Source organism: Notolabrus celidotus, chromosome 1 (assembly GCF_009762535.1).
Source record: "Notolabrus celidotus isolate fNotCel1 chromosome 1, fNotCel1.pri, whole genome shotgun sequence".
NCBI lineage: Eukaryota > Metazoa > Chordata > Actinopteri > Labriformes > Labridae > Notolabrus > Notolabrus celidotus.
Window position 1 is genome coordinate 8,372,925 of NC_048272.1, and position 25,539 is coordinate 8,398,463.

Consider the following 25,539-nt stretch of genomic DNA (forward strand, 5'->3'; position numbering starts at 1 on the left):
TTTCTTCTCCTGCCATCGAGGTTTACAGGGGACATTCATTTCATTGTCAGAGTTTAGGAGGCCTTGAAAGTCCCTCTGTCCATGACTGGGAAAAGTGCCACTCCCGTTGTGATGACAATGAAGTTTCTTTTTTTGTAAAGGATTCAGCTTTAGTGTTCAGAGTTTGACAAAAAATGTTTTTTGTTTTTTTTTTGTACAGGGGCAGGGTAGGAGGATCAGGTATTCAGTGACTGAGGTGTGTCAGTGCTTGTGTCACTGATATATTTTTGTGCATATCAATCCCTAAATGCTTAGCAACTTCGAGTTCTCTTGGGATTGCTTGAGGTTCAATTATGGTCTCGCAAGGTGTAATACAAGATAAACAAATCATTTTTCTTTGTCATGTTGGCCCTGTCTTGAGCTTAACCCTCCTGTTATGTTCCGGGTCAGATTGACCCATTTCAAAATCCCCCCCCAAAATAAAAAAAAATTGTTAAAAGTATTTTTTCGGTATGAAACTTCTTCAGCTTGGCTTAATTAGCGTAATCAGCACGTAAAATAAAAATGGTTCATTTCAAATATTTGCAACCCCTGCTTGTTTATATTACACGGATACTGTTTGTGGGTCAATTTAACCCGGCAGTCAAAGTGGAGGTTTAAGGGGGTCAGAAGTGTCCAATACTAATTGTTTCTTTGCAACTGTGGGATATATTTCACTCCACCTTCTCTGTTCCAGTGGGCAAACTCTATCCACATTGATGGGACACTCAGCACAGGAGGGACAAAACATATCAAGATTCTCTGCAAGGGAGTCCTACCAACATTTTACTAAGTTTTAACATGGATATTCATGAAAAACGAGGGAATTATCCTCATTGAACCATGATCTGTGAGAATTAAAGAACACCATCGCTCTAAGTATTGATTTAAATGGTTAGTAAGGGAGTTGATAATGAGATTAAAAAAAGGTTTATTGGGATTTTTGGGGGTTTTGACACTTTTGGATAACTAAATATGCCCCAGGTCAAATTGACCCAGGAACTTTATTGCTGTTCCTGAGAAACGAACATAACAGGAGTGTCAATAGAGCCTGGAGGTATAACTGAAAGACCTGTTATTTGTCCCAGAAAGAAGGGAAGAGACAGAGGGTGCTGCCCCTACACACCTGGTGGAGGTCTGAACACTAAGTGCAATTTTCTTGTAATGATCCCATTATACATGCTGCATTGTGCTTTCAAAATGCATTAGTTTTAGCACTGAAGATTTTGACTCCTTCTAAGGAGGTCATGATTTTTGTGCCATTTCTCAGCTGGATTACTGGAAAACTACAGATCGGGTTTACATTACACCTGAAACACGTAGCAGGGTCAAAGGTGAGCCCATTGAATTCTGGAGAACATTGGGGTCAGACTTGTTCTCTGTATGCTGCAAATTTGACTTTGACTCAAGTATAAATTTTGATCTTGTAGCTGTTTTGTTTTCCATTATAGTTTTTGCTGTCAAGCAGCCATGATCAGGGATTTCCAGTTTTATTATTTAATATTTATGCACCTGTAGGTGATTGTTGTCTTGCCTACATTTCACAAACGTATACTTAGCATGGTACTTTATATCAGTTTTGAGGTACTCAAATGGTGACACTTTAGGGACAACCACAGTGATAAAATTTTGGTACTCAGGGAATTTATCACAGAGGACAGGTCTCTTGGCCATGTCAAATGTCTCTGAGTGCCCCTCTAGCTTTATGAAAAAAAGATCTCTCATAAACTGTTTAAATTTGCCATTATATGATCAAAAATCAGCTTTCGGGGTGCTGGTGGCCTAGTGGTCTAAGCGCCCCACATACAGAGGCTACAGTCCTCATTGCAGGGGTCGCCGGTTTGATTCCCGGCCGCGACCATTTCCTGCATGTCTTCCCCCACATTTCCTGTCTCTCTTCAGCTGTCATATAAAATAAAGGCAAAAAGGCCAAAAATATAACTTGAAAAAAACAAAAAACAGCTTTCTAGGACAGACTTTGGACGACTCATAGATGTTGATCCCAGTTTATTTACAGTAAAATTGCATGATAATTACAGTATTTCCAGTGTTACAACCCATGATATTCTTTTTTCTGTCAGAGGCCTTTTTTTGTTAAACAAGTAAAAATCTCCAAAGTGGCACAGCTCACTTAGTTCAACATTAGCTGAAATTGGTTCCTTAACTGAAGCACAGTTTGGCTGAGTAACTTTGCCCATGAGCTAATATGTCTGGCATTAGTTCATGTGCTGCTGAAGCCGTGATGGCAGCTTCTCCAGGGAGTCCAGTCGATGCTCTGGAGGAACAACAGAGTGGTTGTACTTGTTATGTCTGTCCAAAAGGAAGCCGTGAATGCCCACAGAGCGAGATGCAAGGTAATCTTTCTCCAAGTGGTCCCCTATGTGGGCTACACAAGCAGCTGGTACACCACATTTCTGCAGTGCCAGATCAAAGATGACAGGACTTGGCTTCGCTATACCGGCTTCCTCTGATGTGATCAGAAAGCTGAAGTGAGACAGCAGGCCACAAGCATGTAAAATCTCTTCTAGGCGGCGATCGAAGTTTGATACCACACCATGCTTCAGTCCCAGAGAGGAACAGCTCTGGAGGGCCTTTTCTGAGTCTGAAAATACCTAAAAAAAAACAAAAAACAGATGTAGTATTAATGTGAGAACACGCTTCACAAAATTGAACTTTTAAAACACACTGAACAAATAAAAATCTTTGATGTCAAATTAGACGCCTGATTTTTGCTTTATTTATCTACGGGCTGTTTTTTTCTGATTAATCTGAAAAGCAGGTTTTATAAATTTGAGATGAACTGATTCATTTGAATGTGTATGCTTTATATGTCTCCCTTTATTACCTCCCAATTATCTGCATGACAGAAGTTTTGATAAAGGTTCTGAGCCATAGTATTTAGCAGGGCTGGGTCCTGTACTCTGCACCGGGAGAACGTGCCCTGGACCACCTCCATCCACCAAGCCCGGCCATCCAGGCCCTGAGTGACGCCGTAGTTTGGGTATCTACTGGACTGATGTTTATATGCTTGGAGGAAAGCAGCTTCAACCTCCACAGGACTGAAGTTCAAGCCCATTCGCTCAGCTTCCTTGCAGTACTGCTCTCCCACAGAGGCTCGCACCTTCAGCAGGGTGTCTTTCACATCCCACAGTACCCAGCGCAGAGGAGCACGCATTACATCTACAGAGGTACACAACAGACGTGATGGATTAATGTTTGAGCAAAACCAGAAAGGAAGTTATTCAGACATCATTCAGATAAACCAAAAGGGCCTGTGCCATAGATCATTAACATTGCTAACTTTATGGTGTGGCAAACTGCGATTACCATTTTGAAACGTCATTCGGATTTCTCCCAAACCCTACAGTTACTTTAAATTGACGAAGACATTTTGAGTTCTCAAAGTTAGAGCAGCACATTTTTATAATAATATAATGATTGATCTGTTACATTCAGGTGTGCCAGGACTCACAGGATTACAATCCTGAAACTAAGTAGCTAAATTGAATTCAGCCATCCATAATTGAATTATTTACATCCGTGCCATTGTAATCTGAGCTGTCAAAGAACTTGTGGAAAGGCTTTTTGTATGTCATCTTTTGGGTGGTAAACTGCAGATGAAAAGGTGTCTGATGAAAGAACATTTTAGATCAAAATTTGACAAAGTAACACAAGTCTTATTTTGTGTGATTTATAAAAGTCCCACACATTCAGATGAATTCTCCGCAGGGCACTATAAGGGGGCTAATCTAGCCATGGACTGTATCTTAGTGTGAAAGCATGAATCCAGAACCGACCCGACCCGAACGGACTTGGTGCCCTAGGCAAGATTTTAACTGGTGCCCCTTGTATTATAACCAACTCCAACAATCACATCACATATGCACTGAAAGACACCTGGCATCCAGCTTTATGTTTTACAGGTTTCCTTTGATTAAAAATAAAAATGACCTCTAAAAGAACGTTAATAAAATGGTAACAACAATGATATTTCGCAGGAAAATAATTATACAATTTCAAAATGCATAATGTAATAGTAGTAGGGTTGCAAAGGGATGGAAAGTTAAGCTGGGGCATTTGGGAAATATTCCAAATTGGAAACTTTCCAATTTGGAATTTATGGGAATTGAGGGTAAATTAATGTTTAGGTGTCATATCCAAGCATAAATATTTATTTTGTTATAAGCAGACATCCATGCAAAATAATACAATTAGAACAGATTGATTTGTAAGTAGAACTTTATCAAGTGTTAAATATTTCATTGAACAATCAATTATTTCATTGAAGAATAAAAACATGTATGTTGAGTTAAAATATTACTCATTCCCCCGACCCAACCCATTCAAAAATTAACAAAAAATGCAATCCCAACAAAGTCCCATACAAAATGTTAAATGATAAGAAACTCTCTCCCTCTAACAAAGTCCCATTCAATGCAAATGAAAAAGCATCTGCAACTGTACTTGGATGAAATCTGGCTGTTTTAGTCAGGATAATACTAAAATATATTTTCCCCAACTATATTTAAGTTCACTAATAAGAGCCAACATTCAATTTAGTGAATTCCTGGTTTATTCCCGTCAATTCCCATGGAAAGTTTCCAACTTTGAAAATTCCCGGAATTTTGCAACCCTAAACAGTAGTAGAATGTATTCAGTCCTTATATAACACAATACTTTCCACAGTGCAGACACTTTAAACAAAGCAACACTAATGTATTAAGTGATGACTGAAAAGGCAGAAGCAAAATGCTTATTGAAGCCTAGCCTATATTTTCTATATATTTAAAGAACAGCTTCCAAAGTGTAAGGAAGACAACAAAAACAAAACAAAAACAGGTAAATCATGAACACTTAAAAACTTCAAAAACTGCTTTGAGTACGATTATTTTTAAAACCAAACGTGAATCACAAGCTTTTAAATGTTTACTGGCATCATTCCGCAATTTAATCCAAAATTAAATTAGATAAAACAATATCATTTTTCTTTTTATCTTCAAATTTTGGCTGGTGCCTCTAGCATGTTCCTTTACTGCCTATGCCATACGCCGGCCTTGCATGCATCTATCAACCTTCTCTAACTTGAAGTTACAGATTCTCACTGAGGGTTAATGTTAAATCTGCTCACTGACGCTCGTTCCTGCAAAAACAGTTAAAGTGGTGACTGCAACTACGTCACTAAAAAAGTGGACGTCACCTGACAGAAGCCGTTGCAAATGATTAGCACCAGCTAACCTTACAGGGGTTAACTTTGTTGTTACAGCTACGCTGTCTGCCCTATAACGTGACGTTAGAAACCTACTCCAGCAAAGGTATGGCCGTATATTCTAAATAAGTATGTAAGGGTTGAAAATGTTACCAAAGTCAAGTCTCCAGGATTACCAATGGAGCTCCAGTCAGCTGGCTACTGATGTCTTCTTCGCTGGAGGGATTCTCGGTAGTTGGTGCCCTCTACTGGAGAGTAAACTCCTTCGATGTTTGTCTCTCTGAAACATTTTTGTCAGTTCCCCAAAATGTATATTATCTTTTGGAACACCCTTTATCCTCACTCAATATTCGTTATTGTTCAGTTTTTATTTATTGGTGCATAAACACCTTCAATACAGGCCTTATTAAAAAGTCTCCTCTTCTTCGTTGTGGATAATGGTGGATCGCAAACAGCTTTTAGGTGCATACCGCCACCTACTGTACAAGATAGGCTTAAATATACTTTATTGGTCCCCCAAGCTGCTTATAACAATAACCTATACTTACAACACGGGACAGGGGAATACAACAATGTACTAACATAGTTAAAAAATATAATAACAATAATAATAGTAAAGATAAAGGTACAATAAAATAAAATGAAATAGAATAATTATTTGTGAATGTGCCAAGTCACATAGTAACTTCCATGTAGTGGAATGAAAGATGAGGAAAGATGATTAATGGGACATTGTAGTGCTGGTGTTAAACAGTCTGATTGCAGATGGGACAAAGGACCTGCGGTTGCGCTCCGTCCTGCAGGGTGGGAGTCTCAGTCTGCTGCTGAAGGAGCTGCTCAGGGACCCCACAGTCTCATGCAGGGGGTGAGAGGGATTGTCCATGATGGATGTCAGCTTGGCTAACATTCTTCTCTCACCCACCTCCTCTATGGAGTCCAGAGGACAGCCCAGGACAGAACTGGCCCTCCTGACCAGTCTGTTCAGTCTTTTCCTGTCCCTCTCTGTGCTCCCTGCTCCCCAGCAGACCACTGCATAGAAAAGTGCAGACGCTACCACAGTGTTGTAAAATGTCTGTAACAGAGTCCTGCACACTCTAAGGAGTGTGTATCATCATATCAATTCCTAATTCAATTCTTCCTACCAGCCTTGAGTCCGATAGGAAAATATAGAACGCCCTCCTGACTGCTCTTATACCTTCTGTCTCTCCCTCTGTTCCCAGCACTCCTGTGAGACTCCACTGGTGTCCTGCTGCTCTAACCCTCTCCTGGAACTGCTCCTGCTCAGCTGCATACCTGCTACAGTTCAGAATCACATGCTCAACATTCTCACTCACTCCACACCTCTCACACCGATCATTACTCCTTTTTCCTAATGTATACAAAGTGTTATTTAGTCCTGTATGCCCCACCCTGAGTCTCATTATTAATTTCCTCCCTTATTTTCCTTTCCTTATAGTTCTTTTTTATTACTGATTTTTGTATTTTGTAAAAGCTCCTTCCTTTCTGGTCTTCTTTCCACCTTTTTCTGCCGTATTTCCATTCCTTTCTTCTTAATTGTTGCTTTCCCTTCTCCTGTCCCAAGAGGTATTTGGACTGTTGAGTTCTTCCCCAGTGCCCCTTTTGCTAATTTGTCTACATCCTCATTTCCTTTCACCCCTCATGTGCTGGCACCCAACAGAACTGTACATCTACACCACCCCTGTGAAGTCTAGGCAAACTGTGTTGTATTTCAGTGAGTAAACCTTCTCTTAGTGTTTGATGTGTGAATGCTTTCCCAAAACTGCTACTGAATCTGTGCACACCACCACCCTGTCTGGGCTGACCTCCTCCACCCACCGAAGACTGATGATTACTGCCACCATTTCTGCTGTATACACTGATAACTGATCAGATAGCCTTTAAGACAAATTAATTTCAAATGCTGGTATACATACACCAATTCCCACACAACCACTTGCACTCTTAGATCCATCTGTATGTATTTTAAGGTAACTATAATAGTTGCCCCTTAGATACACACTTGTAAAAAGTCTCCTCACTTTGTGTCTCATCCAAGACGGAGACGAGTCTGCTTACAGACAGGAGGTGGAGCAGCTGGCTCTCTGGTGTAGTCAGAACCCGCTCAAGACGGTAGAGATGACAGTGGACTTCCCCCATCCCCCCTCAACATCCTGAACAGCATTTTGTCTACTGTGGACTCTTTTAGGTTCCTGGGATCCATAATCTCCCGGGACCTGAGGTGGACCTCCCACATAGACACAATCAGAAAAAAGGCCCAGCAGAGGATGTACTTCCTGCGTCAGCTCAGGAAGTTCAACCTGCCCCAGGAGCCGCTGATCATGTTTTAGACCTTCATCATCCAGTCTGTTCTGTGCACCTCCATCACTGTCTGGTTTGGATCTGCAACCAAACTATACAAACACAGACTGCAACGGACTATAATGACTGCAGAAAAAATCATTGGCGTCGACCAACCCGGTATCCAGGACTTGTACCGGTCCCGGGCCAGGAAACGGGCAGGTAGCATCATCGCTGACCCCTCACACCCTGGACACAAATTTCTCAAACTCCTCTCCCCAGCAGGCGCTACAGATCACTGTGCGCCAAAACAACCCGCCATAAGTTTCTTCCCCCAGGCTGTCACTCTGATGAACACTAATCCTTAACAATGTCCTACCTGACAGATAAATACCCTCTGTAAATATACATGTAAATATACAATGTAACAATTCTCCAAACAGAATTCACATATTTTATTTATTTTATTATTTAACTATCACCTACATATACTTTTTTAATGTAAAACTACCTCTGCACTCTTCACCACTGCACTATTGTCATATTATTTTAGCCTGTACATATTAGTAATGCCTACTTGTTGTTCTTTTTGTGCGTATAGTCGATATTATTATTATTATTATTATTATTATTATTATTATTATTATTGTTGTTGTTATTATTATTATTAAATTTTTATTTTTATTTTTATTCTTGTACAAAGAGAGTACAGCTTACCAAGTCAAATTCCTTGTGTGTTCAAGCATACCTGGCCAATACAGCTGATTCTGATTCTGATTCTTTATACATCCCGTACAGCAGGCGGAAGTATACCCGGAAGTACATGCCAAAACATAATTTCGCAGATGTGTACGCATGCGCGTAGTCCAACATGCCGTCTACTGGAGCTGTGTGAAAGCAAAACAAACCACGGTTAACCTAGAAAAAGTCTCAAGATATGTTAATTTATACATTTCTTTAAGAAGTCCGGATGACCTGATGGTACCAACACAATGGCAACTCCAGCTATCCGGATGTTTCGGCGCTTAGAGGGTCTGTTTTGTGTGTACAAACCTCCTGGTGTCCACTGGAAACTCGTCAGGGATACCATCGAGACAAATCTTCTTAAAGGTGAGGTTATAAGAGCCTTTCAAAACTCTATCATCGGAAACGACAGCTGTGGCCGTGTAAGGAGATGTTATACCGACTATATATAGGGCGACAACAAGTAAATAAACATTGCTCTGAACCTTGCATTCATAATATACCACTGTACCTAACTGACCCCTGCATGTGTTACTTCAAGGTTTAAGCGCTGTACCGTCCCAGCCACTTCCCCGGGAGGTCCGATTCTTGCCACTCGAGGGCAGTAACTGTAAAGCACCCAAGGGACTCACACTGTCCGCATCTGCTGTGTCAGTGCTGTCCAAGCATCCTCTGGGTGAGTATTTCCACCTCTCTAAACTTAGTTTCCCCGGATCACCTGCAGTGGTGGACGAAGTACACAGCTTCATTACTTAAGTCAAAGTATAGATACTCCAGGTCAAATATTACTCCAATACAAGTGAAAGTTGCTCTGTCAAATTATTACTTGAGTTAAAGTACTGAAGTGCTTCCTTTTAAAAATACTAAAGTGTTCAAAGTACTTCTTAAAAAATCTTAAAACATTGTATTTTCACAATACATAAGTGCAGTCAAGAATACATAGACGTACATTTGGTTACATTATGTTTATCTAGAAACCATTACTTAAAATCTCTAAAAAATTATACCAGGGAATAAAAACAGAAACTAAGTTACTCCAAGCACAGACAACTTAGTTTGAAATGTTCATCTGGAATGAAACAAATTGTACGTAGCTCAGCACACTTTCTCAGGTTGGATAGTGAATTTTTGTATGTGAGGAAACAAGGAGAACATTTTGAATGATAGGTATCATTCTTCATTTCAAAAAACTCTAACACGGGCTGAAGATAGGGCCATGGGTGCTCAGGTGGATAATTGTAGCCATCATTACCACCTCTAAATGAACTGCCTGATCTTAGTGAAATCTGCTCTGTGTTTACTCCACGTTCAACCGTGGGATCAGATTTCAGAAAATAGAAGGGAATTCATGAGCTGACTTCAAAGCAAAAGCAGTGAGTAACTAGAGCATTGATAGAAAGTGGAGTAAAAAGTACAATAATTGTCTTCTAAATGTAGAGGAGTAAAAGTAATGAGTTCCCCCCAAAAATAATACTCAGGTAAAGTACAGATACTCAAAAAATGTACTTAAGTACTGTACTCAAGTAAATTTACATTTTTAATGTCCACCACTGATCACCTGCTGGTTGATGGTAGACACAAGAAGCCCTGGGTAAAACTGCTCTCAGGATAGACTGTAAATGACTTTATGCTCCTGCAATAAAAATTAAAAAAACATTTATGTTTAATGTACATTTGATCCTATTTACAGTTTAACTAATCAAGACATTTTAATATTTGTTTTTGTCAATCAACACTCAAAGTTATTTTAATTAACCAGTCAATGCATATATGATGTATAGTTTTATATCCAATGCTTCCCTTTTAAATGTTCGTCATGTGTCCCTCACAAGCGCCGGCCAGAGAGCTTTCTGTTTTTATACACCAAAACTGTGGAACTCTCTGAATGATTTTAAAAGAAAACTTAAGACTCACCTTTTTAATCTAGCTTTTAACTTGGAATAATTTCCTTTTACCCTGGACTGCATTATTACAATTATGAAAATTATTTTCAAATCATTTTTATTTATTTTATTTTATTCTATCTTATCATATAATATTCTATTTTTATATTTATTTTTCTGTTATTTCTCTGATTTTATTTTATTGGTTTTATTGTCATGGTTTCATTTTTAAGTATTTTATATCCCTTTCCTTTCCAATTTCACCTATTACTGTTGTTTTCTGTCTCTGTTCTTATGTGAAGCACTTTGGGCTGCATGCTTGAATGTCTGAAAGGTGCTGTATACATAGAAATGAGTTGAGTTTTATAAGGAGTATTTAAAGTAAGGTCATTATGCATCTGCTCTTGGAGCTATTAGAAATTTTTGACTTAACTCTTAACTTATGTGCAAGACTATCAAGTATGACAAGATCATGAGCTTAATGTTTTGTTTTAGTTGTTGTTGTTTGTTTTTTTGCCATTTCCCCCAGTAGTTAGTAAAGATGAAATTAAACTTAAATTTATCTCAAACTGTGCTTTTTTTCCACGTTGTTACCTAGTTATTTATATTTGTGAGTTATTTTAGGGAAGCATTTAAATCTATCATATGAGGTCTAACTATTGTATTTTTATTGTCACTAATAGTTGAATCCTCGATTTAATAAGAAGAAATGCCTGCTTTGTTTGTGTTTTAGTAACTGGACCTGAAATTCAGCAAATCAAAGTTGGAGTAGGACATCGCCTGGATACGTTTTCTTCTGGTGTTTTAGGTATGTTTTCCAGAGCTGATCACAGGACATGAGGGCACACACATTTGTTTCAGATCTGACTGTATTGATCATTTTTCTTTTCACATTTTTAACTCTAGTTCTTGCTGTTGGAAATGGAAACAGGGTCCTGAATGATTTCTATGGGGCACGAGTCACAAGGGTAATCTGTGATTTCTGCAGGTTTTATGTAAGATGTAAAAATATACAACATAGACACGATACACAAATGGTAAGTGCTGTTCATTCTATTTTAGGATTATACACTGGAGGGAGAATTTGGGACTGCAACAGATGACTTCTCATATACAGGTCGTGTTGTAGAGAGGTCTACCTATGGTAAGATAGTTAACAGTTTTCCTGTAAATCCTTTCCTGTATACATGATAACTTATTAATTTCATTATATTTATAAGACTGTTTGAGGCAGATAGCTGTCTAGCATGAGTCTTGTTCTGCTTGAGGTTTCTGCCTGTTCAAAGGAAGTTTTTCCTTGCTGCTGTAACTAGCTAAATACGGCAAAGTGCAATGCTCATAGTGGATTAAGATGAGGTCAGACTGAGTCTTATCCTGTGTTGGTGTTGGGTCTCTGTTAATGATTTAACATAGAGTACGGTTTAGACCTGCTACTTTTGTAAAAGCGCCTTGAGATAACGTTTGTTGTGATTTGGCGCTATACAAATAAAGATTGATTGATTATATATAAAACAACTTTATGCTTTTGTTTTTTAAAGGCAATTCACTATGAAAGCTGGGTTGGTAGTCAGATTTAGATACACTTTTTGTTATACTGGTTAAAATGATCTTTATGTCCCGATGGCAATCAATACATAATGTGTTCTTAAAAAAGAATGAAATAAAGCCACTATCTACAGCTGGAGTAAACCTGGGAATACACCAAACAATCCAATTTTTGGGGTCCAAGATTTTAAACCAATCAAATCCCATCCTACCGTTCTGCCCTCCTCCTGCGCCTACATTTCCCCGGCGTGCACTCCGAGTCCCCGTCTCCTGCCTCTGCTTCCCCTGACTCTATTTACTACCCCTCACGCTCGACCTCGAGCCTGTTCAATCTGGCCCGATGAGGTGCTAGCTCAGGACTGTAGCCCGGATCAGAGTCTAAAAAGCTCTCACCACGGGGGCTCTGACAAGCAGAAGAATGAATGACATTTAGTAAGTCCTACAGAAATTTATATTGTAGTGTCCGTCCAGACGCTGTAGGGATGAAGAGCCGATTTGTAAACACGTTGAGTTTTACTAACCGGTCACTGTTGGCTGTGACCATGCCAACCAACAAAGCAACAATCAATGTTTGAATGAATGAAAATCTTCTCCTCTTGTCTCTCCTCTCTCCCTCTCGCACACGCTACACCTCTCCTGATGCCTTCACTAACTATCAACACTGTAGGAATTAAGAACATCTACACTGAACACGTTTAACAGACAGTAGAGCTGTTACAGTATTATATGTATTATAACTTTTCTCCTGATATCGTGTCACCGGTGCAACTGGATAATGCTAGCATGACAGTTGTGAGTACTAACAATAGCCATGTTTGTTTGTGTTTTTAACTTTCACTATGATAATGTTTTGGTGACGACCGGCTTTGAATCAGTCACAATTATATGGTCGCGAAGTAGCGGCGCTCATGCATGTGAGGGGGGGCGTCGATTTGGAGGAGCTCCGAGGGGAGGGATTAGATGGAGTCCTGAGGAAATGCTACATTCAAATTCATGCTAGTTTTCCGAGACTACCAACCCCAGCTTTAATACTGCACTGTTTTTAAAATCTAACTATTACATTCATCGTCTAACAGTTTTATATATTCAGCATACTAGTATTTTTAACTTTGGGTCATGTTTTTAGCCACATCAGCCCTAACAACAGATCAGTTATTGTTTCTATAACTGATGTTATTGATTTGTCAAACAGGTCACATCACTCAGGACAAGATGGAAAGAGTCTTGGCGATGCTGGAGGGAGCCAATCAGAATGCCTTGTTAACGTAAGTTATTACATCTAATCTCCACCATGTTTTTATAAACATAATATAACTGCTTGCTGTAATTGTTTTCTCTGTGCTTTAAGTTCCCCTGCAAAAATGACCCATCAGTCCACAGAGTGTTCTCAACAAGGCTACATTAAGCTACTAAATGACTCTTCTTAGTACATTAAGATGACAGTGTTATGTTTTTTTAAATATCCTGTACAGGTATTCCAATATAGACATGCGCTCACAAGAAGCCTATGAGATGGCTGTACGAGGTTTACTCGGACCAGATGGAAAATCGCCGCCCATTGTGACTGGCTTGCGTTGCATTCGCTTTCAGCCGCCAAACTTTACTTTAGGTAAATTTAACAAACAGCACGTTTTATTTCACAGTTTTGATGATGCACATTTCCAGGATGCTTTCTAATACTGTTTCACCTTTTTCTCATCCGTTGTTACAGAGGTGCAGTGTCTTAATGAAACTCAGAAATATTTATGCAAACTTGTGCATGAGATAGGTCTGGAGCTGCGCAGCACAGCAATGTGTAAAGGAGTCAGACGGACCAGAGACGGCCCCTTTACACTGCAGGATGCTCTGACCCGAAACCACTGGACTGCTTCTGATGTAAAGCAGGCTATTAAAAATTACCACTTATCTAAGAAAGGTAAAAAACATTCCCGCTCACGGATCAAGGACGTAGTGTCACAGCTACCAGAGGACAAAGCAACAGAAAATGAAAATGAAACAAGCAGCAACAAAGCAACAGCAGGTTAAAGAGAATAACCCCACAGTGACTCTGAGCCTGAACGCTATATCCCTCTGAAGCTCTGATTTCTGAAAGACTTGATTTACCATATTATTTAATTCTATCAAAAAACATGCTTATCTATTAAGAAATGTTTTGTAACATATGTATGTCTTCAATTTTGTTAAATGTTGAACAGGTCATATTAACATGTTTCCTAGATACTTCTAGAGATGTGGAGGATTCTTTTTTTTTACATTAAATAAAATAGAGGAAACAATATTTCTTTTGTTTGATTGTGTTGCTGTTTCACAAATTGATCCTTTTTTTTTATTCACAGAGAAGATAGAAACCTGACATTAGAGAAAAGTGGTTTGAGCCATCTGTACAGGTTATGGTAAATAAAGTTAAATCAGGCTCTTGTGGGAATGTAGATGAGGTTAAGCACTGTCTGTGTTTGTACTCCACCAAATGTTTTGAGTGACTTTTCTGACTTTGTTTTAAATCATTTATAAGACCGCTGTAATGTTTAGACTGGATTTGTCTTGTTAAACTTTAAAGAACCATCTGATCCCTACTGGGGCTTAAAGTCTCTGGTTGTCATTTGTCAGGCTGTCTGTGTAACCTTTGACTTTAGCAACACTAAGGGTTTTAGTTAATCAAATTTCAGGTCTGAAATTTAAAGAACATATTCTACAACCTTTGATGCAGTGATGGGGGAAAACTGTAAATATTCATTAATTAGTGAAAACTTCATTAGAATACATGTACGTTGTGCGGAAATTGTCTGCTCATCAGGGGGAAGAGTCTATTGTATTGGTGAAAAGCTGTGAGTTATGGAATAGTCTCAAAGTTACAGTGGCACATAATTGAAATAAAAAAACTGGAAGTTGCCAAATGAATACTTTGTTTTCCTTGTTTTTACAACCAAATCAAGTAACATTTGAAACATTTCAAATATGTTCAAGTATTTCAAAATGACTCACCAGTAATCGTTGGGTTGTCTAATGTTTGGTATTGAACAGAATGTTCCAGCCTGTGACTGTTTAATTTAATTAATGTAAGGCAAAGGCAATATAATTTCTTGATGGGTAAAAGCAGCCAGCAAAGTCTGAGCCAATAACTAATATCAGATTTGGTGTCCCGGTCTGTCATCTGATGATGTTTGAAAATGCTGGCTCAGCATTTGTTTCCCACAAAAGCTCCTTTGGGATATTACAAAGTTATTGCAGTGGCGCCATTATTGTCATGCTCGTCATACCAGTGAAGGATGTGCTGTTCCAGCGTGAACACTGTTGCCTTTGTCAGTCTGAGAACAAAAATTCCATGAGGACAAAAAATAACTACTTGCACTCACAGTCAGTTTTGCAGGTTTATTAAGCATGGGGATGACATCAGGTATTTATCAACACATGTAAAAGGATACAAAAATTAAGATGACCTGTATATTTAAAAACTGGGAATTATTTCACTAACACTCTCTTATTACAAAATAATTAATTTAATTAAGGGTTATTCAACCAGCGATGGCTGCTTGCCAAAATGACAACCACGATTGGCAACATCACCATCTCATAAAATTATGCTCACTTTCTGTGATTCTGCTGAAGCTGTGCATTAAAACCAAGATGTAGATCAAAAAGTTTCAGTATGGGGCGCTGGTGGCCTAGCGGTCTAAGCGCCCCACATACAGAGGCTACAGTCCACGTCACAGGGGTCACCTGTTTGATTCCAGGCCGGTGGACCATCTCCTGGATGTCTTCCCCCACTCTCTACTCCCCACATTTCCTGTCTATCTTCAGCTGTCCTATCAAATAAAGGCAAAAAGGCCAATAAAAAAAAAAGTTTCAACACACCCATGATAATGTGGTTCTATTTGTCTAACTTCATAGGTTATCTGCTTTTTAAAATGTGGATACAATGAAAATTAAGAGTATTCACATACTTTGATATACAATTTTTCAGTGAAGGTACAAACTCAGAGTTTCAATACTACATACCCAAAGGGGGAGTCATAAAGAAGATACAGGAGGTTTTCATTGAATGATTTTTCTTTTTTCAACCAAGAATCTGAGGACACAGTTATGAACAGAAAGTGCTTTTTTAAGAACCAAGTGTTGGGATTCTCAGGAAGATAAATTTAATTAATTATCTTGGACAGAAGACAAATATTGATTTAATGTATTTTCAAAGAGACATGCCTTCATATCCCAGAGGAAAAATCAATCAAGTTAAAATCACATTGCAAAATTACATGAAGAAAAAAATCATCTGAGACTCGACTGCGTTTATCACTTATATTTGCTTAATGACCAGCCTTGATAGAAAGTACGTAAGACAATTTTACAGCAAGTTATAAACATAAAGGTATTCAGCAAAATAATAAGCACACAGCAGTTTTTTTAGCAGGTATAATAATAGGTTTGAATCTTAAATGTTCAGAGTGCAATAAATGTGATTCATTTTCACTGAATCTTGACGGCTGGGTTTTGATCATTTTGACCAACACATACATCTTTTTATGCAGATTTTCCTGTAACTGTTGTGATTCTTTTCTTTTGTTCTTGTTGTTTTTTGTATAGTTGCTCTGAATTGTTAATCAAATTTCTCATTGAGGCACAATAAACATCCCACACTGTTACATCAAACTCTCTTTCTTCACACTAAACACATTTGAGATTATTTTTTTTAACTCTTCATTTCAAAGAGTATATTTTTTTGCAAATGAAGCAATAAAATACTTGTAAGGTCTGGTAGAAATAAGCAGCAGCTTAAAGTAATTATTAAAAGAAAATTAAAATTTAACAATTTCCTTCAACAATGGATTTTAACACAAATCACATACACACATATACAGTGTATTTTTAAAAGCCAGCTTCATTTTTGTTCAGCAACATCCTGAAGCTTTTTTCTTTTGTGGCTCCTTCACCAACACCGTGGCTTCCTCTCTTGTGTCAACTTTTTGACTCAACATCCTGGCAACAATGAAACAACATCAACACCATGAGTTGTGTGAACTGGAAGCAGCATTACAACACAGAACATACTAAAGGTCATGGTTATTAAATCATGATTAATCATGTGGGTGTTAGACAGCACATGACAAATGAATTGCAGTTGATGTATGTATGTGCTGAATCTGTTACCTGGCCATAGTTTCCAAAGACTGGACCACATTTTCTCCTGTAGCAGCGCTGCACTCCATGAATTCAAAGTTGTGCTCCTGTGGATGTAAACCGCTGCTTTTAGTGCCATGTTTGATGATGTAAATTACTGAGTTATAATCTGGCTTCATATGGGCTGAAGACGCCACACATCTGTACCTTTGCCAGAGTTTCCCCCTCCTGAGTTGTAACACGGCGTTCTGCATGATCACTCTTATTTCCAAGAAGTAGCACTGTCACATTTTCTGCAGCTCCATCCTGGAAAAAAACAAACATGGATCATTTTGACTGTGTGGACAGGTTCATATGTTTCTGACCAGTATGTATATATGTGTATATATCCTTTTATCTACAGCAACTATTCACAGTGTGTAAAATGTTTGGCAGTGAAAAGGGAGCAGGATGGTATTTTATGTCAGAAAACACTACTTGCATATGTAAACGACAAGATTAGCAGAGAGATTAGAGGTATCCATTTGTCCACAGGGGGCGCCAAAATTGACACAAACAGAAAGTTCCTTTAAAGAAGCTTTACAGTTTTTTACGACTGAATAAACACTAAAATCAAAAGTATTACACAATTATCAAAACATTATGCACAAGGAGCAAAACATTGGCCCAGATCTGCACCACTACAAGCACGATGTCAGCCTCACACTTTTTGCAAAACAATACACGCAGTGATTTACAAAACACTAAACACACTTTTATATATTTGTCACAGAAGTATATCATGATGTCAATTCTTTGCAATTCCAAAGCCCTGACTGTCACATTACCACACCTATGAACCAATTGGTTAAACACGGCCATCAGGTGCACAAGCACAGGATTGCTTAATTGTAGACACGCCAATCAGGTTGAAGCACTATAAAAATGAAGCAGGTGGATAGAGTATTTCATATTTTTGTGGTATTTGCTGAGCTCACAGTGTTATGCACGAGTAGTAGCATGAAAACTGGTACCTGTTTTGTTGTGATTCTCCATGTTGACTGATTTGAGTTCATAGAGATAAATAAATGATATTTTCATCAGTCTGCAGCATTGGTCTTGCATGGTGTTTGGTGAATTTATTATATATTTGCACTTTTTTCTGTGTACTTCACTTACAGTACTCTTATCACTGAGAAGAAGAATTACTAAAAGTGTTTTAGGTTAGCAACAGCAGTGTGTAACTGGTTCAAACTGAATGAATTCATATGAAACGTACAGTATGTGTTTCATATGGTAACAAAATACAGTTTTTGATAAATTAGTGTATAGTTTTCATAAGAGTGTTTCATTTTGCAAAGGATCTGGAGTGTTCTGCTACTTGTGTGTGTGTGAATTGTGTGTACTGTTTTGACAAAATGGGCCCTGTTTCAAAATCATGTTAAGCAATTGTGAAAAACTGTAATGTGAGACAGAATATCAAACTTTAATAGTTGGCCTTAAATACTGACCAAACAAATACCGAGGATGTTGTCTACTCATTTTTAAGAAGATATTTCAAAATCTGATTAACAATAATGAACTTACTGGACAGTTTTTTTTCTTGTGATTTTCACTTGTGACTGTCTTTTGTTCAGGCACTTATTGATGATGACTTACAAAAAGCTAAATACTACAAGGGGAAATAAGTCATGTTGAATTTATGATTTCACAAAACACTCTTCTGCTTCCATTTTATTGATTTTCTGTGTTTCATGTATGTACAGCACTTCATATCTCTGTTTAAAAATGCCATAGTAAACTCATTATAATTTATGAAATAAATGATGACCTGCATCTCAAGCCTAACCCTTTATAAATAATGAAAACATTTATACACCCTTTTTTTCATGTTTACAGTGTATCTAGCCTGCAATCAGTTGTTATAAACGAAACCAGGTGTGAGGTAACAGTAGCCTAAGTTTAATGCATCATACCTGGATACAGCTCGCCCAGTAGCTAACTGCAGAAAAACTGTGAGAGGAAGTGATGTCATACATCAGGAGGAAGGCCTGGGCTTTGTGGAAAATCTGTCTTGTGATGCTGTGAAACCTGTAAGGATTGAAAAAAGATATACTCACAAACAGGAGCGACCACATTCTCTACAAAACAGAAACAAAAAAGATGACTTTTCTCTACTGAGCAGTGGAGACAAAAGTCTGTTTTCAGTGAGGAACAATGGGCCGTGAAACAGCCCTAAGGCTGAACGTCTTCAGCTATTAATCTAATAATACTGGTTGGTTTAGTTTGCAGATTGTTATCTGAAGCTTTTCCTCGAGGGCCCATTTTGAACATTGTCTTCATCAAGAGGAATACTTGCACAATTACCTCTGTACTGAGGTCAAATAAATCTTGTTGTTACACCACAAACTGTAGTTTATTCAGACTTAATCTTTGGAAACCATATCATCCATAGTGAAAGTCTGATCAGCACAAAGAATCTACTTACAGTGTATCCACATGCTAAGGTCATATGCAAATTCAGACGGCATACAGAAAGTAGAGCGAGCACACTGTGTCACCTTCAACCCTGCTTTAACCTAATCTCTTATGCTAATTTGAGAAGACAAGACATTGCTGAGAGAGGCCAAACCAGTGAGACGGGTTCGAGCCCAGCTTTAAGGACTTTTCTAAACACTTTGAGTGGGTACTGAGCATGTTGCAGAAAGCTGCTGTCTGTGGATACCATAGACGTTTCTAGCCCATTTCGACTGCGTTTTAAATGTTGTGCATTGCATTTCAAATGAAAGTCCAAAAAAATAACTCCAATCTCAATTTTTTGTGTTTTTGGTACTCACTATAGGGGGCTGGTTTACTTCAGAAACATACATACTGTTTATGTATATGTTGAGGAGTTGCTGAATCAAAATGAGTTGTCTTTCCCTAGAAATTAGGGTTACCATATGTTTATTTTATGATTCCAATCCATTTCTCTTTTGCTGTGGCTCAGCATTTAAATAACCTTTATCAGATTTGATGGTTTAGTCACAGACTTTACCCAAAAAGTGTTATACTTTTCTTTAACAAATGTGGGAATTAAATTGCATTAAAATGTACAAAACAGTGAAATTTATCTTGCACAGCTCAGCACCCCTAAACATCCGATCCAAGGTAACTTATATTTGTATGATCTGTGACTGGCTACAATTGAAAGTGCACAGAGAATATAACTCATGTAAGCACTGCTGTGTGTCCTGTCAGAAGTCTTGGATGACTGCAGATGGTCGATACAGTTTAAAAATCAGGGTGCTGCCTTCAGGATGAGTAAGAAGAAAGCCTGCAGGAGATTCAAGTTCTCAGAGGGACAGAGCACAACAGTAAACAGAAAATTCACTTTCAGGAAAAAAACAACATGGCACCACATAAAGGTCATCATATAACAATAAATAACACCCAGGAGCTCTAGCTATGATGCCGTACTTTCATGACGCCTAAATGACTCTCAGCCTGTGATCTCCTTTCCTTTTAAGACCAGGTGCTTCACCTCCAAACAGGAGATGTCATGAGAAAAATGTCATCAATTTCTCTCCTACTTGCTCACTTGAAGACAGAGCCATTTCAGCCCAAATCTGTACTCTGTATTCAGACATCCTGAAAAATTCTTATAAGCAAATAGCTTGTCTCTACATGCTTCATTGTAGATCTGAATGTCAGATGTGCTGGTGTATTGCAGAGTGAGCATTAGGGTTTTGAGTAAAAACACCATAGAAAAGCGATGAGATTTCTTAACCATGGAATTTAAAATGTAATTTTACCCTAGTTAAATACTCGTACACAAGGTTGATCTTCATGAAAATGAACGAAAATATTCAATTTTTCTTGTTAATGAGTCTTCAAATAAATGTGCCAACTCAATCCCAGAAATTCTCCTCATTTCAAGTTTTAATATTAATTTGAATCTTTAACAATTAAAATATTTTACCTGCAATGGCTCTTATATGTATTTGTAGCACCAACCCCTAAAGGGACGCGTTAACTTTTTAAAAAGCTGGAGTCCATTATTTTAAGCCAACTGTGTAATCAAAAAGATTTTATCTACAGTTCATAATTGATTACAAGAGCAGCAAGTGACACATGTATCCTAATAATGCCCATAAAGGGAAACCTACCTTTCTTGGCCTGCGGTGTCCCAAATCTGTAGCACCACAGGTTTTCCATCCACTACCACAGTCCACATGCAGGAATCAAGCCCTATCAAATGTATTTATGTTACGTTATTCTGAATATTTACAGACTTTTATGAGGCAAAGCAGGATAAATGGGAGGCTCTTACCAACAGAAGCAGGTAAATCTAAAGAAAACTTCCCGCTTTGAGCTCTTTTCATGTAGGAGGTTTTGCCAACACTGCTGTCTCCAACCATCACCACATTGTAACAGTTGCCAATGGCTTCCCTGGAATGACCTGCTAAAACAATAAAAAAAACACCTCCTGGTTACATGTGGTGTATGATCTCTCTACAATCGGCCACATTTTGCTGCAACAGTGACTGCTATGAGTGAGTAGGAATGTGACATTACCAAGGGAAATTGTCTCCTGCCTCCCCTGACCCAGGTGGATTTTGGCATTGGGATGTTGAACTGGAGTCACTTGTATAGATGACTTCTCACTGTAAAACAGACACATATAGACCACACATATAACAGCACACAGTCCTGCAAGTATTTGCATTTGGATGAGAGATTAATCAGATTAACTGAACACAATTAGGCACAAGTTAATAGTTGAAGTTAAGAGAAAAGTGATTTCAAGCACTTTTGACATTCCATATTGCCTTTATTGACCAAATGTAGATATTTCTTGAATCCATATTCTTACTTGGGTTTGTAGCAAGAGCTATTACTGCTTTAAAAATAAATCTGATTTGAATTAAATGTACTGCTGTAGAAAAATGAAAGAAGTGAAAATAAACTCTTACTAACACAGCTCATACAAAATCATATTCTTAAAAATGCAAAATCCCAAACATAGAAGTTAAGATATGTGTTCACAGGTTTTGGGTACAGTTGAATATGAAACCACGTTTTCTTCATTGATATGTTAAGTGGCTGAGGCTACAGTTGGTTGTTTATTGCTGTGCATATCTAATATAAAAACTGGTGATTTTTTTCAAATCAAACTAGATGGAAAAGCCACAGTGTTGAAGTTTTGGATGATTGTCGGCTTTAGACTTACCTCGCAGGCTGTGAGTCCTCTCCTGCTTCTGAGGTGCTGATGTGTGTTGATGCTCCCTTGTTTGTTTTTTCAACCTGTACAGATAAAAACATCACAACAGTGAGGTGACAGTGGTCGCTCCAGTTGTCAATATGTCCTTTTTTTTTATTATTTACAGTTTTAAAGACCATCCTCTTGATTCAAATTTGATCTCTATTCGTTTCAAATACTAACTTAGTAATTGCAAATGTAAAATTTACATTTAATAGGTTTCCCAGGAGTAATCCTCTGGCACACAGAAAGAAAGAGAAATGTTCTGCTTTCAGGACTTTTTGTGATTCCACTCAGTAACAATTTAATGTTGAAATCACTAAATACTTTATTGTAAACAGAGGATAAGGAGAGAGTAATGTTATAAATGTGAGCCTAAAATAATTTATGTCTGATACATCTCTGTTAACTGCATGTCAATGATGCTTCCGTAAAGCCTCTGCCCAATGTCTACGTGTCCCTCCCACATATTCAGTTGTGGTCTGATTTGGGCCAGTGTGAGTGAATAAGAGACAAAAATACATCCCACTATTAACGTCAGTTGTGTGTTTGTGTTCTTCTTTTCACAATGTGAAACTTGTAGTGTGGGCAGCATGTTCCTCATTTTGGTTCCCTCATCTTGTTCTTCTTGCAACAAACTCCCAGTGTGCAAGAGGTTTCACACAAATGGGAAATGTATGACAAAATATGTTTACATACTTTCACAAAAGAACACAGAAATAAAAAAACTGTGAGGTGCATACATTTTGAGAATGTTCACATACAGTTACTCGTAACTAATGACCAAAATGTTGTGCTAACATCATTGGAGTCCTCTGTCTATGTGCAACAATGTGTATGTATGTATATGTTAAGTAAAATAATCATATGTGAAGAGTCCAACTACTAATGTTTAATTTGAAAAGAAAAAACCTTTAAGAATTCATCTATCTGTGAAGAAAAATAAACTTTGGTGCTTACCTCAGTAATTTCATGCAGGTCCAAAGCTTCTTCTTCAGTAGTCGTGACTGCACTTCCATCTGTGACCCTTTCACTGCCATTCACATTGTCTGTGTCTTTTATTTCAGCTTCTCTTCCAGCTTGGTTTTCATTGTTTTGATGTCCACGTGACTTCCGATTAGATCCCATTTTTCTTCTTCTTCCACCAGGTGCTGATTCTGATGCTACGTCAAGCTTTGTAGAAGTTGATTGTATTGTTGGGAGATAATTTGGAGTTAAATTATGCTCTGTTTCCACTAGTTGGCTATTAGAATCTGAATTTCCTTCAGATGACTGGTGAGCTAAAGGTGTCAAGTGAGATTCTCCTGTTTCCAATATTTTGTCTTTCTGTTGTTCAGACTCACTGTCTTTTTGGTTTTCGTGGAGTTGTAACTCGTCTTCTCTGAGGCCTGAGAACAAATTAGTCTTCATATCTTCAGCATTTGTTGTGGTTTCTATAGCCTCAATATGTACCTCCTGCTTTTCTGGTAAATCTTCTTCTTGGGTTTTTGATTTCAGATTCTTACGAGTGGATCCCATCTTTCTCCTTTGGTTTGTTGAACCAAACATTTGGCTTGAATTGTTCATCTCAAGATTTAGATTCTGAGCTCCTTCACCCACGCTGCTGGACTCTTGTGTACTGACTTCAGCATTATTTTCCATTTCTTCAGCTCCACTGACTACAACTACTACTGTTTCCAAATCTGCCACAACCTGCTCTTCTGCTGATTTCAAAGCTTGGTGCTGTGTTGCATTTACACTTTCTGTCCTTTCCTCATAATTTGGTGAACCTTGTGTAGTCTCAGCCGAAGACATAGAGCCCTCCTCTGCGACTCCTGAGACACCAGTATTAGTATCTTCTTTATTATTTGAAGACAGCAAAATATTCTGATCTGGTATCATATTGCTCTCGGTTCTCTGTAGGTCAGATGTGCTGATATGTAGCTTTTGATCTTTACTCAGGGAACTTGGTGATGGCTCTACTATCTCATCATGTGAAACCTCTGCACTCACAAGAACTGGAACCATTATTTCTACTTTTTCAGCATTTTTTACTTCAGCTGCAAAGTTAGATTCCCTTTTATTGGCCTCATCTTTCTTTTCCAGTGCTTCCTCTGGATCCACTTTGGTAATATTGCGGCGACTAGAACCAAACTTTCTCTTCTTCTGTTTGAACTTTTCCTGCAAAATTTCACTTTTATCAAAAACAGTTTGTCCTTGTGTCTCATGTTGACTGTCTACAGCACTGACCACTGTGGAAATTCCACTTTGCTCACCCACATCCACAGCTGTCTCTGTTTTGATGTTTACTGTGAGACTAGTGTCCACTGGAGCAAATGGGTCAGCCTTGTTGTGTGTAGTTGAAAACAATCCAGAAGTCGTGATCTCCCATGAAGCCATAATATCCTGGGCTTTTTCGTCTTTCTTCACAGGATCTTGAAATTCTCCTTCAACTCCATCTTTTCCAGAATGTAGTAAGTCCACTGAAGTGTCCGCTTCTGTGTAATTGCTGTCCACAATGGTATGTCCAACTGTTACTACAGCATCATTTGTATGTGGCATACTAATTTTATCATCTTTGTCATAAGATAAAGCTTCCTCGTTTTGGTCATGATAGTCATCTTCTTGCTCAAGAGGCTCAGAGGACAGTGATCTTGCAATGACAATGTCATCATGACAGGGAGTATTCTGCATGTCTGAATCATCTTTCCAGTCTAAGTCTGTTGATTTTATCAAGTCCAATTTAACAGTGTCATGTCCAATCTGTGTGCTTAAATTCCCAGGCCCTATGCTTTCTTCCTCCGTGACATCCTGATTAGATTTGACCACGTCATCTTGACCCAAGCTTGAAATAATGGCTGTTGTTTCAATTGCACTGCGGCCCATACAATTTTGTGACAAAATTGTGTCAGAGTTTTCATTATCATCTCCTAATTCCATGGGGGATTTGAGGTATGTGTCCATTTGCTCTTCTGATTCTCCATGCCTCTTTTTTTCTGTTGACATATCTTGTGTTTTTAAGTGCACGGCTTCATCACTACTCTTTTCTTCTAGAACTTCTTCTTTGGGTTCGTCTGAAGTTTCAGTAACAGTGTCCTTGACGTTCTGTTGTCTTTTATTTCTACGACTGGACCCCAGTTTTCTTCTGTTCCCAAGTGGGTTTCCACTGTTGTTAATCAGCTGAGGTTCGAAATCTAAAGAAACATTGACTTCAGATTGCAGTGTCGGTACAGAAGACATACTCTCCCAAACTGTTGAGTGAGTAACTTCATGTATTACTTGCATTTGTGTTGGTTCCTTGTGTATTTCATTTGTACTGTTCTCTGAATGGCACACTACTCTGACTGGAGACAAGTTTATGTGCTCTTTTTCTTCCTCGTTTGTTGACAGCTCCCCTTTAGAAGTAGAACATGCTGCTTGCTCAACACTGCTTTCATTTTCAGTATTTTTTTCAGGTTGGTCTTTCCCTATAGATAACTTATGTGGTAAAGCTGAGTCCCTCACCACATAGTTACCATGTAACTTTCCATCCA

The 25,539-nt window shown here is 38.3% G+C and overlaps 3 protein-coding genes and 1 long non-coding RNA gene across 6 annotated transcripts; 2 read left to right on the forward strand and 2 right to left on the reverse strand.

The window, feature by feature from the left end:
- Positions 1 to 2,008: 2,008 nt before the first annotated feature.
- On the reverse strand, positions 2,009 to 5,621 carry hdhd3 (haloacid dehalogenase-like hydrolase domain containing 3). Its single transcript, XM_034695293.1, has 3 exons — positions 5,378 to 5,621; positions 2,864 to 3,198; positions 2,009 to 2,630 (listed from the first exon to the last, which is right to left on the reverse strand). The coding sequence occupies exons 2-3, from the start codon at positions 3,191 to 3,193 to the stop codon at positions 2,235 to 2,237; spliced, it is 726 nt and encodes a 241-aa protein (XP_034551184.1). The 5' UTR covers positions 3,194 to 3,198; positions 5,378 to 5,621; the 3' UTR covers positions 2,009 to 2,234.
- LOC117821198 lies at positions 5,216 to 7,670 on the forward strand. Of its 2 annotated transcripts, none has more exons than XR_004632919.1 (3): positions 5,216 to 5,330; positions 6,445 to 6,956; positions 7,281 to 7,670. It is a non-coding gene; the product is annotated as an uncharacterized LOC117821198 (long non-coding RNA). The 2 variants fall into 2 exon arrangements; XR_004632920.1 differs by having other exon boundaries at positions 7,431 to 7,670.
- A 671-nt stretch (positions 7,671 to 8,341) lies between these two features.
- trub2 (TruB pseudouridine (psi) synthase family member 2) lies at positions 8,342 to 14,592 on the forward strand. The gene is made up of 8 exons (XM_034693803.1): positions 8,342 to 8,632; positions 8,808 to 8,942; positions 10,883 to 10,957; positions 11,056 to 11,117; positions 11,212 to 11,293; positions 12,887 to 12,959; positions 13,167 to 13,303; positions 13,406 to 14,592. The coding sequence occupies exons 1-8, from the start codon at positions 8,515 to 8,517 to the stop codon at positions 13,717 to 13,719; spliced, it is 996 nt and encodes a 331-aa protein (XP_034549694.1). The 5' UTR covers positions 8,342 to 8,514; the 3' UTR covers positions 13,720 to 14,592.
- A 456-nt stretch (positions 14,593 to 15,048) lies between these two features.
- Positions 15,049 to 24,633, reverse strand: rab44 (RAB44, member RAS oncogene family). 2 transcript variants are annotated; one of them, XM_034681805.1, is made up of 8 exons: positions 22,988 to 24,633; positions 21,343 to 22,071; positions 21,098 to 21,226; positions 20,934 to 21,015; positions 18,762 to 18,876; positions 17,014 to 17,112; positions 16,837 to 16,913; positions 15,049 to 16,665 (listed from the first exon to the last, which is right to left on the reverse strand). In XM_034681805.1, the coding sequence occupies exons 2-8, from the start codon at positions 21,491 to 21,493 to the stop codon at positions 16,578 to 16,580; spliced, it is 741 nt and encodes a 246-aa protein (XP_034537696.1). In that variant the 5' UTR covers positions 21,494 to 22,071; positions 22,988 to 24,633; the 3' UTR covers positions 15,049 to 16,577. The 2 variants fall into 2 exon arrangements, with proteins under 2 accessions (XP_034537696.1, XP_034537685.1); XM_034681794.1 differs by lacking the exon at positions 22,988 to 24,633 and having other exon boundaries at positions 21,098 to 21,229; positions 21,343 to 21,988.
- Positions 24,634 to 25,539: the final 906 nt, after the last annotated feature.